Source organism: Sus scrofa, chromosome 2 (genome assembly GCF_000003025.6).
Source record: "Sus scrofa isolate TJ Tabasco breed Duroc chromosome 2, Sscrofa11.1, whole genome shotgun sequence".
NCBI lineage: Eukaryota > Metazoa > Chordata > Mammalia > Artiodactyla > Suidae > Sus > Sus scrofa.
The window spans coordinates 28674866-28694629 of record NC_010444.4 but is presented as its reverse complement, the minus strand read 5'-3'; the positions used below and the strand labels follow the sequence as shown (position 1 = coordinate 28694629).

Here is a 19764-nt window from a genome sequence, read left to right as displayed (position 1 = left end):
CCTTAGCTAGGGGACATAACTGTTAACATGGTGATTTGTAAAGCCTGAGACTTCTAATGGGGTCTGACTGTTTCAAGGAAAACATATTTTGTTTCTAGGTAACATTTCAAGTCTGATTATGAACGAATGCTACAAAATTGATCTGTAATGGGAAATACTGTAATGTCACAAAGCATTATTTATATGCTTAATGTGACTGAAAGCATTAATTGCTCGGAGCCAAAATCTGTCCAAGCAAAACATGAACACATATTTTGTACCGCATGTCTCTTACTGTAGATTTTTGAATGAATTCGAGTGTAACAAAGATGTAGTTGGAAAATCTGCACACCCGAAGGTTTTCTTCACCTGCTTGGATTACTGTACTTGTTCCTTGTTAGCAAATGCTGTAGTCATATCTGCTCAGAAGTGCCCAGCAAACAATAGCTATGCAGCTACTTGTTAGCAGCTCAGCAAAAACATCTTGTGGAGTGAAGTGGTGAATGGCTGACTGGATTTTTTTGTTTAAGTCTTCCTAGATTTATTTTGCCACTTTTATAGTAAAATCCAGCTTCCTCCAAGTACATGCAACTAAGACTTGGCTCTCTGTAGTCTTCAAACAAATTTATAGTGCTAGAATTTCCCACTAAAAACCATGAGTGCCGTAACATCCACCACTTTGGCTCACGATGGAGCATTAAAAATCTGAACAGTGGAAAGACTGTGTCATCGGCACTTAAACTCATGAGATTTACATGCACTTGGAAGTATTTCCAAGAATCCATCTGCACTCTCAATTCTGGTCAGTTCCAAGGTCCAGGGCTGGGGAAACACACCCTAGGTAGAAGGCATCCCATCATCCCATGTGTTTGAAGTACCTTTGTAATTTTTTTTCATATAAAATAGAAAACAGGGTCCAATTCCCCACAGAGCACACTGAGGAAAATGAATGTAAGGCTTGGTTATTTCCCTGCCTCGGCGATATTTGTGCAGTGGGAGCGACAAGCACTTACTAATAGCTCTACCAGGCGCTATGCCAAGGACTTACCTACACTAACCATTTAACCCTCACAACAGCCTTCTGGGGTTGATACTCGTTAAAACGAGGATAAGCTGGGTTAAGCTGCGATAACAAACAACCCTCCCATCTCAATGGTTTAAAGCAACAGAGGTTTAATGTTTGCTTTATCAAAATCTGCCACGGTTCTAGGCGACTGTCCACAGCCGCTGTGGTGTGGGGTCCAGCGGGGCATCTGCACATCCACCCGTGGCCACTGGGGGCGTCAAGCATTGGCAAGCAGATGTGGTCACTCCTGAAAGTGACCCGTGTCGTCCTTGCTCACTTTCACTGGTCAAAGCAAATCACGTGGGCTCATCTAGCTTCAAGGGAACAGGAAGTACAATCCTACTGTGGCTTGGGGTGAGGGGTAGAGGTGTTGAAAACCCTGGTGAGTGGCACTCCTGGTAACCAGCGGTAACTACTTTCTATTTTTTCTGTTTTAAAGATAAGGGAATTCTAGAGGGAAATAATGCCCAAAGTTACATACGTTATATAAGTTACAACTCACATGATGGATTGACCAAACCAGGATACCATTGCCAATGAAAGGGAGCAGTTTTAATCAGTACCTCCCTAAATCCTGAGCGAGCTGCACCGACCACTTTGGGATTTACAGACCCTCTCTGTTCCTCCTCTGGCTAGGATCTTCCTCCTCCTCCCGGGTTGAGGAGTCCATGGGCCAAAGGGTTTTGCCCACTTAAAGCCTCTGCTTCTGGACCATGCTCCAAGTTCCTGTAGCACCTCAGAATTCCCTGCCCAGGTAACCTCAAGCCTCTTTCAGAGCCTGTGTGTGCACCCCACAAGTGCCTCTTGCAAAGGGCAGACAAAGCCAGATGTGCACACGCCTAGGCCCAAAGGACCCAAGGGCCAGCTGGGGGACTCTGTTTGAACATGCAGGCTGAGGTATCCACACGCGTACATGGAGTCCTGTGGTAGGAGGAAAAGTGGTCGAGTGACCCATTGATCATTTCCCCTTCTTACTCCCACTTGGGCTCACAAGAGTTCTGGGTGAGCCTGCCATAACGCTGGGACAATCAGAACTGTCCTGGTCACACTGGAACATGTGGTTTCCCTGTACAGAAATGGCAGATCCGGGATACAAATCCCCATTTCTATAGCAGAGGACCCCATCCTCTTACTTCACTATGTTGCCTCCAATTAAAGAGCCCCTTAGTGAAACCACAGTTAGAATTACTCCAATTTTTAAAATTGACAGCAACACGGGGTGTAATTTGAAAACTTAAGATCACTGGGATGAGATGCAGAGCTGGCAGCATGGAAAGACAGGTCAAAAAGCCTGGCTGGATTGGAGGTCGAGCTCTGCCACCCAGGCATCCTGTGATCTCAGCAGGTCAGCTTTCTCCCAAAAAGCCTGTTCTGACCATACAAGGGACAATAACGACAATGATAATACCCAGCTCTCAGGGTAGTTGCAAAGATGAGGTGAGTAATGCACATGCAACAACTCCAAGGACTGAAACGTGAGGCACAAAAAAGGACTTTTTCCCGATGACCTTCCCGAGAAGGTCAAATGTCAGAGGTCAGGAAGATCAATGTCTACCAGCACCAGGCTGCTGGTTAATGGTCTTGCCGGAGATTTAGAATTCTTGTGTGATGTGTTTTAAACCTGAAAATTGATCTATTACTGGGTGAAACTGAATGGATTAAATAACAAAGGAATAGTTTTTAATGTTTGTATCTGGTGAGGCTATTCCAAAGTTAGGGGTATGTGGCAGGGATTTGGAACTCAATTCAAGAGCAGATCATAGTCTCTGTACATTCAAAAAACACTCAGGGACCCAACTGGAAAAGGTTATATCTTCCGAGGAGGAAACTGAGGTCCAGAGGGATTAAGCCTGTGCTTTTCCCTTTCTCTGGATTGAGGCAGAGTGAGACTCAAGCACCTTCCCCGACTCCAGTTCTCTTTAAAGACTCAACATTCTCAACTGAAAAATGGCAACAATTCCTACCTTATAGAAGAGAAATAAGGATGAATTAAGGTAACAACCGTAAAGCACTGTGTGTGATCAGTGCTCAGGAAATGGCAACCACTTTTTTTTTAAATTAAAGGACAACTGATTTACAATGTTTCTTCAACTTCTGTTGTACAGCAAAGTGACCCAATCACATACAGTCCCTGTGCTGTACAGTAGGGCCCCACTGCCCATCCATTCCAATTCTAAGAGTTTGCATCCAAAAACCCTGAACTGCCTGTCTCATCCTACTTCCTCCCCCTCCTCTCTGGCATCCACAAGTCTGCCCTCCTTGGCCGTGATCTGTTTCTGGTTTGCAGATAGGATCATCTATGCCACATTTTATATGCCACAAATAAGTGATATCATATGGTATTTGCCTTTCTCTTTCTGGCTTACTTCACTGAGTATGGGACTCTCTAGTTCCATCCATGTTGCTGGGTAACCATTTTTATTATTACACCAAAGTAGGGTCCTTTACATATTTCAGCATCAAAGATTTTATTTATCTGTGGTTACTTTTAGATTTCAATGCATGGCATTAGTGACTGATAGAGGTTTTCATTTATCAGAAAATTGTCAAAGGTGTGTTTTTTTGTTTTAAATACATGAAAGAAAAGTGGGGTTTTTTTTTTGAAATTCACATCTTTAAAAAAAAAGTTCATGTGGTTATTAACTATAAGAAGCTGAGGATTTTTAATGACTCATAGCGGATTGGTGATAAACCAGAGAATGTGTTGTGGCTGAGCTGCTAAGATACTGGAGGTAAAGAAAGAACCCCATAGAGAGCACCTCCAGGTGACTTTAGAGTTAGATCCACCCACTAGCTGAATGACTATAGGCCAACTACTTCCATTCGGCAAACCTCCTTTCCCTTCTCTGTAAAAGGAGGTAAGAGCAGCACCAGCCTGCCTAGGTGGTTGTTGAGTCTCCACAAGACCCTGAATGTGAAGCACTTTGCCCCAGGCCTGATGCTTCATCAGTGGAGCTGGGTGACTCTCTTAAAGGGTATAGAACACATGCTAAGTAATAAAGAGCAATCATTTAGAGAAAGAAATATTGCCATTTGCAGCAACATGGATGAACTTAGAGAATATCAGTGAAGTAAGTTAGACAGAGAAAGGGAACTATTATATGACATTATAATATCATATTATATGATATCACTTATATATAGAATCTAAAAAATAAAACAGGAGTTCCAGTTATGGCTCAGTGGAAACAAGCCTGGCTAGTATCCAGGAGGACTCGGGTTCGACCCCTGGCCTGGCCCAGTGGGTTAAGAATCCAGCATTGCTGTGAGCTGTGGTGTAGGTCATGGATGTGGCTCGGATCCTGCATTGCTGTGGCTGTGGCTGTGGCATAAGCCAGTGGCTGTAGTTCCAATCTGACCCCCTGCCTGGGAACTTCCATATGCCTCGGGTGCTGCCCTAAAAATAAATACATAAATAAAATAATAGTAATAATACAAATGAATCTGTTTACAAAATAGAAACAGACTCACAGACATAGAAAACAAACTTTTCGTAACCAAAGGAGAAAGGGATGGGGCAGGGATAAAATAGGATTATAGGATTAACAGATACATACTACTATAGGTAAAATAGATAAGTAACAGGGTTTACTGTAGAGCACAGGGAATTATAGCCAATATCTTGTAATGACCTATAATGGAAAATAATCTGAAAATAATATATATATATAACTGAATCACTTTGCTGTACACCTGAAACTAGCACAATATCATCAATCAATCAATATATTTCGATTTTTTAGAAAAGAGATTGTTTAGCGAATACTCTAAACTTTATTTTCAGGCAGGGGTGACTCGGGGCGCAGGCACTCACTCGGGAGCTGGGTCACCAGGCGCAGGAGGCCGGGGCGGAAGTCCTCAGGAAGGCCAGTGGGCTTGCCGGTGGCTGGATTCACAAAGACGTGGACTGCGGATCCAGTGGTACAGGCCAAAGCGGCGAACTGTGCCAGCCTGGGGTGGCCGAAGAAAAAGCCATCACTGAAGTCCCGGTGCTCAACAGCAGGCAGGTCTCCGGCGGGCTTGGGGGGAAACAGAGCCAGGCGGTAATGCACGCTGGAGCGACCCACTTTGTCCACGGCGAGCGCAGCCACCGGGATCTGCGGAAAGCCCACCGGTGTGTGGAAGGTGCACTGATTGGTCACCATGAAGCCCACCGTGGGGGACGTGCGCAAGCCCGTTTTCAGGCCACAGTACCTGGAAAGTTACATCACCGTGCTTAGTCAGGGTCCCCAGGATGCTCTCCCCCAGCCCAATGACAATGTGGTTCAGTCCCCAGGTGTGGGACTCAGCTTCCAATGGCCTGAAATCACATTGCAGCTCCCCCATCCACTAGCTGGGTGACCTTGGGCAAGTTACTTAGCTTCTCTGTACCCCAATTTTCACAATAATGTAATGTTCACAACCCCAGTACCTACCTCCTAGGCTGAGAATTAAATGGCAAGTGTCATCTAATGCAGTATAGCATTTAACATATTAACAGTTCACAGTGGGAGTTCCTGTCATGGCTCAGCGGAAACAAATTCGACTAGGAACCAAGAAGTTGAGGGTTCAATCCCTGGCCTTGCTCAGTGGGTTAAGGATCTGGCGTTGCCGTGAGCTGCGTCGGTGTAGGTCGCAGATGTGGGTCGGATCTAGCATTGCTGTGGCTGTGGGGTAGGCAGGCAGCTACAGCTCTGACTGGACCCCTAGCCTGGGAACCTCCGTATGCCGCAGGTGTGGTCCTAAAAGACAAAAACAAATAAACAAACAAACAAATGGTTCACAGATACGGTAAGTTCTCACTAAAAAACTATTATTAATATTATTGTGTCTACCCTGTCCTTACCTCTCATGGTGAAAATTCAGGTACTTCTGTGTAAATGAGAGAGGTTTTTTTGGTTGTTTGTTTTTGTTTTTAGGGCCACACTTGGGAGTCAAATAGGAGCTGCAACTGCTGGCCTACACCACAGCCACAGCCACAGCAGATCCGAGTGGCATCTGTGACCCACACGACAGTTTGCAGCTTGTGGCAATGTGGGATCTTTAACCTACTGAGTGAAGCCAAGGATCAAACCTGCATTCTCATGGATACTAGTCAGGTTTGTAACCCACTGAGCTACAACAGGAACTCCTGGGAGAGTTATTTTGTCTCTTATTTTTGCTACTAGATTTTAATTTCTTTAAGAACGGGTTGAATTTTGCTATCAGATTTGGTGACTAGAAATAAGGCTGGGCTTGAGATAAAAGTGGAGGTTGAACAGAATAGGAAATAAGCCTAAGGGTGCGTTATAGCCTCACTCCTCCTCTCTAAAGAGGCCTACTTATGATTTAAATATTTTAATCACGTTGCCTTACTGTCGTCTTCTTTTTTTTTGAGAAAATTAAGATTGAATGTGAAAATTTACTGTGAGGGAACAATTGTGGTTTGTATAAAGGTTTGACGACAAAGCAGTTCCCTGAATTCCTGTTCATGGAAACAAGCTACAAGTCTCCACCCGGGGGAGGGGGGCACTGTGGGTGCCTGTGGCCAGCTACCCTGAACACCCACTGATATCACCCATAGTGACATTAGATAGGTTCATTAACTGACATGGAAAGCTGTTCAGTGAAAAAGATCACATTACAGAACAGTTATGTACCGTTCGATCTCATGTGTTGTTATACGAACATACTGGTTTATGTACTTATCGCCTAAAAAAAAAAAACTTTGAAAGGACAGACTCCCAAATGGTTTCGGTAGTTATCTAGCAATGGAATTTTGGATACTTTTTTTTCTTCTTTTGTTTGCATGAATTTCCCAGAATGAACATGATTTGCCTTTGAAATTAAAAAGAAGTGTTATTTTTTTAAATATCTGAATATAGATGTCATGTTTTAAAACAGCACTGGAGAGACTGCAGGCTGGCAAAGCAAGGCTCTCTCTTCTGGCCGTTGGGATACTGCTTCTGGCTGCCGTCCCGGAGAAGCCTTCCTCCTGGACCCGAGAGAAGGACAAGGGAGCAGGAAAAGGAAAGCCTGCTCGTCAGTGTGGCTCCAAGATCCAGTGAGGGCCACATTCCCTCGTTTTCATCTCCTCTGCTTCTTTGCTGCCACCTTCTCCTCATTCTTTTAAAGCACCGACAGGAAAGGCATGGTGCCTCTTCCCACTGGGAGTCCAGTGTTTCCTGAACTCCCTGTAACTCTGAGCGCAGCCAGGATAGCTTTAAATAATTAAAATGCTGGAGTCCTTTTAAATGATGTCATCGATGAGCACCTGGTCACCAGGGCTGTGCTGGGTGTTTTACATTTTGAATTCAGTCTTTACAACCACCCTGCAAGGCAGGTCTCACTTTGCTCATTTTATAGGAAAGAAAGCAAAGCAGGGGGAGCTGAACAAATTTCTCAAAGGCATGTGTGCAGGAAGCGGTGGGCCAGGCCGAAACTTCAGGCTCTCCAAATTCACATTTTCTCCTCCCTTCTGCCTTTCTAGATGGTGAAGCCAAAATCTCAGTCCAGTGAATGAATTGCATTCTCTTTCAGTGTTGAGTGATAGCTTCATCACGTTGGGACAAGAGGCCTCCTGTTTGTAAGTTCATAACCCTTCTGATTTGGTTGGTGGCAACAATAGGGTTACTCAGTGAGAATTTTTTCTTCTTCTTTTCTTTTTTTTTTTTTACTTTTTTTGAGGTTTTAATTTTTTTTTTTTGTCTTTTTGTCTTTTTTGCTGTTGTTGTTGTTGCTATTTCTTGGGCCGCTCCCGCGGCATATGGAGGTTCCCAGGCTAGGGGTTGAATCAGAGCTGTAGCCACCGGCCTACGCCAGAGCCACAGCAACGCAGGATCCGAGCCGTGTCTGCAACCTACACCACAGCTCACGGCAACGCCAGATCCTTAACCCACTGAGCAAGGGCAGGGACCGAACCCGCAACCTCATGGTTCCTAGTCGGATTCGTTAACCACTGCGCCACGACGGGAACTCCTGAGGTTTTAATTTTTATCTGCATTTATATATACATACACTCTCTAATAAGTCAAGTTGTTGCTCGAGGCTTGTGACAAAACCAGTAGTTCTCTGCTGGCTATACCAGTGGTTATAGTCTAGGTCAGGATGTTCATTCATTCATTCCACACCTGCCCTTTCTTAGATACTGAAGCTACAACACTGGATAAGAGAATCCTCTCCTCTGCAGTTCTCAGTTTCAGGGCAGCAGCAGGGTGGAATGTGTGTCTGCTCTTGTCCTCCCTTTGGCAAGAAGAAGGTGCTGGTTGTGTTCCTGCTTGGCTCCCCTTACGCTTTTTTCTTCTTCTGTCCCTTTGTTCCTTTCCCCAGCAAACCCTCACTGTGCACTGCTGGGCATGGAAGGGAGGGCCATGAACTACCAGCTGGTGACAGGCTCTCCCTTCTCGTAGCCTTGGTCTAGAGGGGATTCGATCATGATGTAGGGTGATGGATGCTAGGCAGGGAAAGTGCAGGGGCTCTGGGAGCTTCGAAGCGGGGCGCCTGACTCCAGCCTTGGTATAAGGAAGACTTTCTGAGGATGTGACGGCTGAGCTAAGGGAAAAATGTATGACATTAGGAGAAAGGGCCTTCCAGAGGGAAGAACAGCATATGTGATGGCCCAGAGGCCAGAGTCAGTAGGGCACATTTCGGAGATCACACAAGCCCCCCATGGCTGGAACACAGACTGCCAGAGGAGTCTGGTAAGGAGGCCGGGGCCAGGCTGGGGAGGGTCTTGGTAAGGAATTTGGATTTTAAACTGGGGGCACTGGGGAGGCACTGCATAGGCTGTGGGCCAGGAGAGGTAAGACCAAGTTTATTTAGTAAAACCGTGGCTTCGAACTGAACAACAGGTTAGATGTAAACAATCACGTCTGCAGAATAACGGGCAACTATGTAGTTCTGGCAAAGACCATGGTGACAGCAGAGATAGAGAAAACTAGATGGAATCAGGAGATTTTGGATAAGGTCTGATGATAAATCAGAATGAAGGAGACAAAAGGGCCCAAGATCACTCCCAGGCTGGGTGACTTCATGATGACATCATTTGTGGAAAGAGGAAACGTGAGAAGAGCCTCGGGGTAAAGACAGGAACGTGATAAGTTCCACTTTGAACAGGTTGAGCTGGGATGCCTGCAAGACACTAGGAAGAGGGGAGCAGTAGGGGTAATAACACCCCCAACTGACATGTATTTCGCTCTGAGCTGCAGGTGAGGCCATCCATCAAGTACACAAACGGGATTATCTATCTAAGAGGCAACTGGATCTACGGGTCTGATGCTCAGAAAGAGGTTTGGAGATTGGAATTGAGCTCAGATCTAACATCTGGGAACTAGGCAGGGAGTATGAGGGGTGGAGACTGGCTGGTGTAACACCCTCCCTGTGGCAGCCCCATGGTGAGCTGGAAAGTAAATGACCCCATGTAAATTCAGACTGAAAAAATACTGTCTTTAAAAAGAAATACCAAGAGTTCCCACTGTGGCACAATAGGATTGGCAGCATCTTGGGAGTACTGGGACACAGGTTTGATCCCCACCTAGGCACAGTGGATTAAAGATCTGGCGTTGCTGCAGCTGCAGCTTAGGTCACACTTGCAGCTCAGATCTGATCCCTGGCCCGGGAACTCCATATGCTTCGGGGTGGCCAAAAAAGAAAACAAACAAACAAACAAACAAGAAATACCACACCTCAAATGGAGTCATTTGTGCCTTCAGACAGCAAACCAAGACTTAACTGCACTTTCAACCCCTCCTAGAGATGTCACCTTTGAAACAGTCAGAAAAGTCCCTCTACAGGAGCGAGGTTATCTATGTGATAAAGATCCCTGCCTTGCCCTTCCCCTCAAAGAAGGTGGCTTAGACTGAAACAATCCTTCCTTCTCTTTTGCTGATACCTTCTTGACCCTCCCTCCTCCTGCCTGTAAAAACCTTCCATTTTGTACATCTCCTCAGAGCACCCTTCTATTTAACTAGACGGCTGAATAAAGCCAATTAGATCTTCACATTTACTTAGTTGAATTTTGTTTTCTTAACACTGGGCAGACTAAATAAAACTCATGTGTGGCCTGCCTGGATTTGTCTTTCTGGCCTCCCGGTTTGTGACCCCTGGGAGAGATGGTAAACAATGGGAGAGGGAGGGCTGGTCCAGGAGAGAACATAGAAGGGAGTGAACTTGAGCCCAGAGTTCCAGCCTAACACACAAAACAAGGGGCTTTGAATAAGCTCTCAGTTGATGATTTCTTAGGATGCAGCAAGAGACTGATCGAGTGTCTGATTCGGATGCTGCCGAATAACTGAGTGAGGCAAAGGCCCACTTTCTATGCTTTCTCACACATGGTGAGTAAACTTTAGAATGAAGGGTTGACTGAGTTGGGAGACCCCCTTGGGGCTCCCCTAGTACTGGGACTCTCCAACACGGTTGTGGATCAGAATCTCCTGTGGAACCTGCGAAACGTCCAGATCCCCAGCATCCTTACGACCTCCTGAATCAGTGTACACGGAGGGCCCGGGCGTCCTGATCTAACAAGGCCCCAGGTGATTGGGATGCCCACACCTAGCATAGGAGGTGTTCCTCTGGGGCTACCCCCTTGGATAAGGAAACAGCCCAGAGAGGTGAAGCAAGTTGCTCGCCTGCACACAGCCAGAAAGGGCAGGCTCTGTCAACACTGCCGGTCACTCCAGCCCTTTCCACTAACCTTCTCATCCCCAGACTCAGCCCCAGCCCAGGTTTGGAGACTATGGGGCAGTCATGGCTCAGAATCAGACCAGTATTGTTCATGACCTCACACTGACTCTGCACCCAATTCCAACAGCTTGGTTCCTTCTTATCTTATTCCCCCTCCCCCAAGCTCCTGCCTCCTTCCTCAGGTCTACAGGGTCTGCCTGACCCCAGTGCTGAGGCCCTGCCTCGGTGCCTCCCCAGGCAGGAGGTGTAGACACAGGAGAGACCCAGTGCCTCTGGGTCTGTGCGAGGACACAGTCCTGTCACCTCCTGAGTCTGGAGAGAAGGGCCTGTCAGACGGCAGGAGGCCAGTGGGCATATGGCACAAATACACCTTTTAGAAGGGGAGGCTATGTTTGCCACTGGGTATATGGAGTATAGGATGGGCCATGGCTTGCGGTCAGCTCCCTGGCGGGATTCCGGCAGAACGTCCATCCCCACACTCCCCGAAACAAAGAATAAGCACAAGCCGGGCAGCGTGGCCCCGTGACTAGGCTGAGTCCTCAAGGAGCATCACGTGAGCAGCTGAAGGGAAACAGCACAAGGAGGCCCCTGCCTGGGTGGTGGTAGTAGGTTATGCCGTTACAAAGGAGAAATATATAAACACTTAGAAATACAGACCTAGGGAGAAAATGCCCTAAATGTGAGTGTGCATAAAGCTAAAAGATTAATGTGATGAAATTAACACTTAGGAATATACTCTGTGCCTTTATATACTTAATTTATCTTCAGCCAAGCCTTTTTGGATACTGCATTTACAGAATGCTTTTGGTTTCCAAGGACTAACTGGAATTAACTGTATGCCAATTCCCATGTCAGCTATTTCTGTTGACCTTGCCCTGCAATATAAAATGTGGTTAAGGGCTGAAGTCATTAGACCTGGATTTGCATCATGGCACGGCTGTTGAATGACTTCAGTGAGTCACGTGACATCCCAGAGCCTCAGTTTTCCTCATCTCTAAAATGAAGATGGTAACACAGCCCTGAGTGGATTTTTGTGACATACAGGGAAATAGATATCTCATATGTTCTGGCTGATTTCTGCAACTTAAAGATTTCTGTTGTTATTTTGGTTTGTCGGTTGTGTAAGCTTTTTAAGCAGCTTTGGTCTCTAGGGGTGGAAGCTTGCATTGTCTTTGGGCCAAACGTTTCCTTTATTTGGGGAAGACCCCTTGTGTCAGGTCCCTGGGGAGCCAAGCAGAGTGTGGACAAGGTGATCTCACAGGGGGACTGCTACTGAAAGGTCACTGTGCTGCTCCTCTGAGTGGCTTCAAAAGCAGTGGATGTGAGAATCAGGTGAACAAAGCTGGAGGAAAAGGACAGGGTGGATGAGGCATGGTGACTGTTACACTTTAGGAACTTGAAGGAAGAACCGAGGGATGCTTTAAAGAGGTGAGAGGATGGGTTCAGCAATCAGTCAGAGTAAGTCTGAGCTGATGCAATTTGCGCAGAAATTTATTATGGAATTTAATGATTACTGCGTTGTCATAACAACAGGAATTTACTCAAGAGGTACAATGGAAGTTGCTTGATCCCACTGTGGCAATGATGCAACCCTACATGCCTGCAGAGCTCTTCTTTCTCAGAAAATGGTTAAATCCATCTAGACTTCATCCTAAGTTTTCTGACTTCACCACATCACTGGGTTCGGTGCTGGCGATACAGCAGTCATAGGCTCTCCTCCCTGGCAGAGCTTATTCTTAACCAAAGAGAGACAACGGTACGGACGTCAACACACTCTGAGGGGAGGTGCTCTGCGCGAGATGGATGTGTGTGTGAGAGATGCTGTAACCAAGGAGCCTGGACCAGATGGAGGCAGGTGAGAGTGTAGAGTTTCCGAAGAACCCAAGGGAGGAGGCCAGGAAGGCCCGGTGGCTGGACCACAGGACAGGAGAGGAGAGGGTAGTGGATGAGGCAGGATAGAAAGGCTGGGCCTGATCCTGTACAAATCAGACTTTAGTCTAACAGAATGAGAAGCTGCAGTGGAAGTTTAAAGAGGAGGGAGAGTCATGATCATGTCTGCACTACAAGGTTAGCCCTCTAGGGAATGGACTGTGAAGATATGAGTGGATGCAAAGGTACCGGTGAGGAGGCGACTGAGATGATGGGCGTAGGGCTGGGTGGCAGCAGTGGGAGGAAAGCGTGTGGCTCCAGAGATACACAAGGAGGGGCTCAAAGGAGCAGTACCTGGGCCCTCCTGGCTGGCCGGCCCCGCCTCTCACACAAGTCAGTCTTTGACAGTAACAGCACCTCGAGCAGAGCCAGGGGCCTCCACCACCTGCCAGGCATTGAGGCTACTGATGAAACCTCGGGCTCCTCACTGTAACACCACGCTCTCCAGCTTGATTTCTACCCCAGGTTGCCAATCACTTGGCATGGCTCTACCTGTGGTCTTGTTCCACTTTCTCTCTGGGTATCATTTTAGGTCTAGCTTTTGAAGTAGTTAAGGAAGAAGACTGTTCCAACCCCCAGGGAAATGACTACATGGAAAAATGAATTTACTGGCAAACTTCTAAGCTCCTGAAAGGGATGAGAGACAGCTGAGATCAAAATAGGAAGAAATATTTTCTGACCCCCTTGTGGTTGGAAAAATCATGACCTGAAGAACACGGAGTTTTTCCTTTGGTTAGTTTTGTGTTGCTTTTAAATACGTTTGGCTTTATTTTCAAGGACAAATAATATCATAGGTAACAAGAATGACTTCTTAGAACTAAAGTCAAGTTAAGATGTGAGATTGAATAAACATCTAAGCAAGCCTTTGCCTCATGCTATGTTTACTTGCCACTTGGCAATATCCTTTTAAAAAATTATACATATAAACTCCATTCCCTATCTCTAAACATAAGAAACTAATACAATGAGCTGAAACAGTTCACATTAGGAAGATGCCCAGACCCAGCTGCCTGGCAGACCATCACTGCTGCAATTTTCAAAGTGCACACACTGAGTCCCCAAACTCAGCAACACTAATGAAAGTCATGTGCTGTCAGAGCAGAACAATTTCTTTGCAGCAGTGTTCTCCCAGGATATTCATTCCAGGAGATCAGTGTCAAGATGACAAGAAAGCCCAACATACCTCAAGAGACACAATATATAACAAGCAAAAAATTTTAAATCCGTGCTCAGAAGCTGGATGTTAAAGGGTCTGATGAGGACCCAACAATGAAGGACATGAAACAAATTCATTAAAGCATTTTGAATAAAAATAAGAAGACCGTGACATGATGCTTAATTCACAGGAAAACACAATCTTAAAGGGTAAAAGTGGTAGATGATGATCTGATTTTTTTGGACATCCGGAGGCAGAGGCAACCACGAGCGACGGCCCTGGAGAGAACAAGTGCATGAGAGGGGACTCTGACCCCACACACTAATGACAGCACAACGGATGGGCTTTTTGTCTTTGCTGACTTTGCTCTCTGGGTGAGAGATTTCAAAGAAAGCAACGTTGAAAAGTGATGGTTAGATCTTTCAAGCCCTCAAAATTAAGCCGGCCAGGGAGGCAGTGTTCCTGGGCCTGCTGAGAAAAAGGGAGCATGGAAGTTAAGGAAGGTGGTTATTCATTCTGCGAAGTCCCCAAAATACACCTTCCAGTCGTTTATGGAAAAGTCCAGGAGACTCGGAGGAGCAGCAGTTTCAAAACCTATTTTAAATCGACCAGGGAGCAGAAAGTACTTAAACACATGGAGAACAATTTAGAACACCACATACACAGCAACAACTCTCCGAGGGCTTTCTATCTAGAGAAGCAAAGTTGGAGAAAACAGGATGGAAGACAAGGAGTTTATCTCCTTTTAATTCACCACAGTGTGCTCCTGGAAGTTGAAGGAACCTTGAGCTTGTGCCCCAGAGAGAGGTCACTGAAGAAGGCAGGTACCCAGCTCAGAGGGTTTCCAACATCAGTCCATGCACTTGGGCAGCTTTAAGGCGTTTTTGTCTTTTGTTTCATTGTGACTTTAAAATAATTTTTGTTACATAATTAATGCATGCACTGTAGAAAAAGTCGAAAATATAGCAAAAACAAAAAGGAGAGAATTTAAATTACCCTTTATTCCGTAACTCAGAGATAACCTGAAGTAACATCTTGGTACAGATCTTTTCAGACTACCTTTTAGAAAAGAAGATTTTTTTGTTTTGTTCTGAATAAAATAGACCATATTGCAGTTTTGCTTTCTTCAGTCAATTATATATCATGAACTTGTTTCTATGCCAATAAATATATTTTTAATGACTGCCAATTATGCCCTGGTATGGATGTAACAACATTTACTGAATCAACCCCAAAGCAATTTTTAAAACTTGGTTGTTGTTGTTGTTATGGCTGTGCCTGCAGCGTGCAGGAGTTCCTGGGCCAGGAATCAAACCCGAGCCACAGCAGTAACAATGCCAAGTACTTAACCATTAGGCATCAGGAACTCCCAGAAAACATTTTTGTTTTGCAACACTTTCAGACTTACAGAAAAGTTTGCAAGAACAGAAGACAGGGCTCCTGCATTTCTTTCATACAGAGTCATCCATTCTTAACATTTTGCCATATGTGCTTTTATCATTAGCTTTTATTATTTCTAAACTATTTGAGAGTAGGTTGTACATACCATGCTACTTGCCCCTAAATATTTCAGTGTGTATTTCCTAAAAACAAGGATAGTCTCTTCCAATACACAGGACAGTTATCAAATTCAGGAAATTTAACAATGGTTTCACCCTTTGGTGTAATTTATAGTTTATATTCTGTGTTTACCAGTCGTTCCAATAAGGTCCTTTACTTTAAAAAAAAAGAAAAAGAAAAAGAAAAAAAACTTCTTTTTCCTGGTGCAGGAGCTAATCTGGGAACATAGATTACATTTAGTTGTCATAGCTTTTCAGTCATCCCTTAATCTGCAAGAGTCCTTCAGTGTGGCTTTATCTTTTATGACACTGATGCTTTCCTGATGAATTCAGGCCAGTTACCGTACAGCATGACCCTTAATTTGGGTCTGTGGAATGACTCTTCATGGCTGGTTTGAGGATGTGCATTTTTGCTGGAATGCTATGTAACTGCTGGTGGGTCCTTCTCAGGTGTCACATCTGGAGTCACAAGATGTGCATTTGTCCTTTACTGGTGATGTCAGTTTTGATCATGTCAGTAAAGTATTTATTGCCCAGTTTTTCTATTGCATAGTTTCCCCCTTTGAATATTTTTTAAATTGTGGTAAAATTTACACGACACAAGAGTTATCATTTTAGACATTTTTAAAGTGTATAGTTCAGTGACAGCAAGTACATTTATATTCTTGTGCACCTGCTCTATAGTGTTTATTTTTCCTTTTAAGAGGTAGTTCATGGAGAGACACTAAGATGCTCTTAGTCTCATCCTCAGATACTGTCCTTAATAACCTTTCCTCCCACCTCCAACTTCTTGTTTTAGGACTCACCAGTGATGCGTGCCAAGACAAAATATTAAGGCCTTAGATTAACTCCAGCCCTTTCTCCTTTGCCATTCCCCCATTCCAGAGATAAGGATGCAAAGGTTTTACAGTCACTAGCACTTAATCTGGACAGGGAAAGGCAAACATGGGTGATCTCCAAGACCCATTTCTACACTAACCTGTTATAATTCTTTACCAAAACAGTCATCCCTTTCCTGGTACCATGTTTAGTTCTTCAAATAACTCTTGGTTCTACTCTGGGCCACCTCTATGCTGGACGTCAAGAAATAAAAATGGATAAAGCAACTGTGCCTTTTCTTGAGCTGCTTACATTTTGATGGAAGAGACATGAATGGTACTTACGATGCAATGTGTAAGGCAACGTGACTCTCTGGGGATGGAGGTGGGCCCAGAGTACAGAGGAAACACAGGGAAGGAGCAAATCCCACCGTGGAGTCGAGAGTCACGGAGGTAAGCAATATAGGGTGTGGTGTGTGTGTGTGTGTGTGTGCGTGTGTGTGTTGGGGGGAGTGGAGGGAATTGGGGTTCGGGGAGTGCATTCCAGCAGGTAAAATATCAGGCAAGGTGCAGCAGGAGATGAGGCTACAGGGGACTGGGTCAGAGCCTGGAGGGCCTGACATACAGCTTGGACTTGACCCTACAGTTGAGATAGTGTCAGCAGAAGATCACACAACAAGGTTTGATGGATCACCCTGGAGGTAGCAGAGAGGTTGGGTCTGAGGGCAGCAAGCCTGGAGGCACCAGACCAGGTAGCAGGATATGGCAATGGTCCCAATGAGAAGAGTCTGGCCTGAAAAGGACAGTGGGAGTTGGAGATGTGAGGAGACAACAGATTTGAGAAATGCCTAAGAGGTGCCTGAGTGTAACAATGATGTAAAGGAAGGATCGAGGTGGCCTGCCAGGCTTCCAGCTTTTCAGAGAAAAAAAAATTATAAGCGGTATTACTTATCTCAAGTTGATCTTTAGAACAACCCTGCCAGAGAGACAGGGCCAATCACTATTATCCCCATTTTACAGATTAGTAAAGTGAGAGGCAGAAAGTCAGAGGGACTTGTAAAAGGTCACACAACTATTCACTAACACAGCAGAGAGACAAAGTTCATCCTAGCACATGTACCAATGGATGATATAAAATTATTCAAAATGCTAGATGGAAAATCAGAGGCATTTAAAAAATGAACTTGGTCCATACCTCACAGCATGTATTAAAAATTAACTAAAAATGAATCATAGATAAAAATGTAAGAGCTAAAGCTTAAAAAGACATACAGAAGAAAAATCTTGTGATTTCCGGTTTAACAAAGTTTTCTGGGGTTTTTTTTGTTTGTTTGTTTGTTTGGTTGGTTGGTTGGTTTTTTGTTTTTTGTTTTTTTGCTATGGCATGCAATGGCTTAATGTGGGATCTCAGTTCCCAGACCAGGGATTGAATCCAGGCCACAGTGAAGATTTTCTTAAATAGGACACAAAAAGTACAAGCCATCAAGTAAAAAAAAAAAAAAAATCAGTAAAATGGACTTCACCAAAATTAATATCTTTTGCACTTGAAAACCCACTATTACAAACATGAAAAGGTAAGCCACAGAGTAGGAGAAAGTATCGAACAAACCTATCCAACAAAGGACTTGGATACAGAATATATAAAATACACTCACAGGTCAATAAGAAGAAGAAACACAACACAGTTTTAAAGTAGGCAAAAGATTTGGGGAGTTCCTATTGTGGCTCAGCAGTTCAGAACCCGACTAGTATCCATGAAGATTCAGGTTTGATCCCTGGCCTTGCTCAGCGGGTTAAGGATCCAGCATTGCCTTGAGCTGTGGTGCAGGTCATAGCCATGGCTCAGATCTGGCGTTGCTGTGGCTGTGGCGTAGGCCGGCAGCCATAGCTCGGATTTGACCCCTAGCCTGGGAATTTCCATATGCCGCAGGTGTGGCCCTAAAAAAAAAAAAAAAGAAAAAAAAGAAATATGCAAAAGATTTGCATAGATACTTCACCAAAGAAAATATATGAGTGGCAATAAGAATAAGAAAAGATGTCCAATATTGTTCATTGTTAGGGAAATGATAATTAAAACTACAATAGGATACCCATTGCACAGCCATTAGAATGTTTAAAATGAAAACGATGGGCTATACCAAGTGTTGAGGCAGAGGATGGACTGGAGGACTCATACACTGCTCGAGGGAATGGAAAACACCACAACTGCTTGGGAAGATACTTTGCCAGGTTCTGGGGAAAAAAGGCAAAAATACATCTACCATACGACACAGCCATTCCATTCTTAGGTAATTACCCAAGAGAGATGGAAGCATATGTCTACCCAAAGGCTTGTACATGAGTAGTCACAGCAGCTTTATCTGTAGTAGCTGGAAACACCCCCAAAGATCAGGACTCACATCCACACAGTTGGGACCTCCCTGCTATGGAATAGTCCTCATCAATAAAAAGAATGAACATATAACAACGGGGATGAAACTCAAAGTAATTATGCTGAGTGAAAGAACCAAACCAAACCAACCAACAAAGAAAGTATATGCTGTATGATTCTACTTCCATTAGTTTCCAGAAAATGCAAAGTAATCCATAGGGAAAGAAAGTAGTTAAATGGGTACTGGGGATGGGGAGCAGGGGGGGATCAGAAGGGAGAGATTACAAAGGCGGCACCAGGAGAATTTGTGTGATGCTCATTTTCTTTCTTTCTTTCCTTCCTTCCTTCCTTCCTTCCTTCCTTCCTTCCTTCCTTCTTCCTTCCTTCCTTCCTTCTTTCTTTCTTTCTTGTCTGTTTTGTCTTTTTGCCTTTTCTAGGGCCAATCCCATGGCATATGGAGGTTTCCAGGCTAGGGATCTAATTGGAGTTGTAGCCTCCGGCCTACGCCAGAGCCACAGCAACGCCAGATCCGAGCCACATCTGCAACCCACACCACAGATCACGGCAACGCCGGATCCTTAACCCACTGAGCAAGGCCAGGGATCGAACCTGTAACCTCATGGTTCCTAGCCGGATTTGTTAACTACTGAGCCATGATGGGAACTCCGATGCTCACTTTCTTGATTGCAGTGATGATTTCACAAGTGTGCAAATAGGCTAAAACTCATCAAATTGAGCACCTTAAATATGTGCAACTTATTTTATGTCAGTTATACCTCAATAAAGCTGTTTGAAAAAAATAATACAATGGAGAGAAATATACCAGCATCTTAGCTGCAGCAAATATACCAATATTTTAGCAAAAATCCATCTCTGATTATGGGATGGTGGGATTATTAACGATGCTCTTTTTCTTCTTTACCCTTTTCTGAATTTTCCAAATTGTCCAAAATGAGCATGTTATACTATCAAAATAAATAAGCTACTTTTGTAGAAAAAGAAAGAGTTAGGTGTACAGAGAAATTTGGAGAAAGCAGTCTGTACTTAGGAACATTAAGACTACTAGGTGAAAAAATCAAAGACATGACACTTTTCAAATGACAAAAGATTCTCTAGTCGTTCAGAAGCCATGGTAGGCCAGAGGGGACTCTGAGGAGGTTTTATAAATTCCACAAGAATAAAAGTACCTAAATTTAAAGCTACCCATTGAGAAGGTACCATACTAACCAAATGCATCATTTAGCTGG

The 19764-nt window shown here is 44.5% G+C and overlaps 1 protein-coding gene across 11 annotated transcripts in view; it reads right to left on the bottom strand.

Annotated features, from left to right (window-relative positions):
* Window positions 1-19764, bottom strand: part of LOC100737821 — a 331448-nt gene that overhangs the window by 133795 nt on the left and 177889 nt on the right. For all 11 annotated transcript variants that reach the window (XM_021083217.1, XM_021083218.1, XM_021083219.1 and 8 more), the window contains one exon: window positions 4860-5239. In XM_021083217.1, the coding sequence (XP_020938876.1) occupies window positions 4860-5239 (380 nt within the window). The remainder of the gene's footprint in view (window positions 1-4859; window positions 5240-19764) is intronic.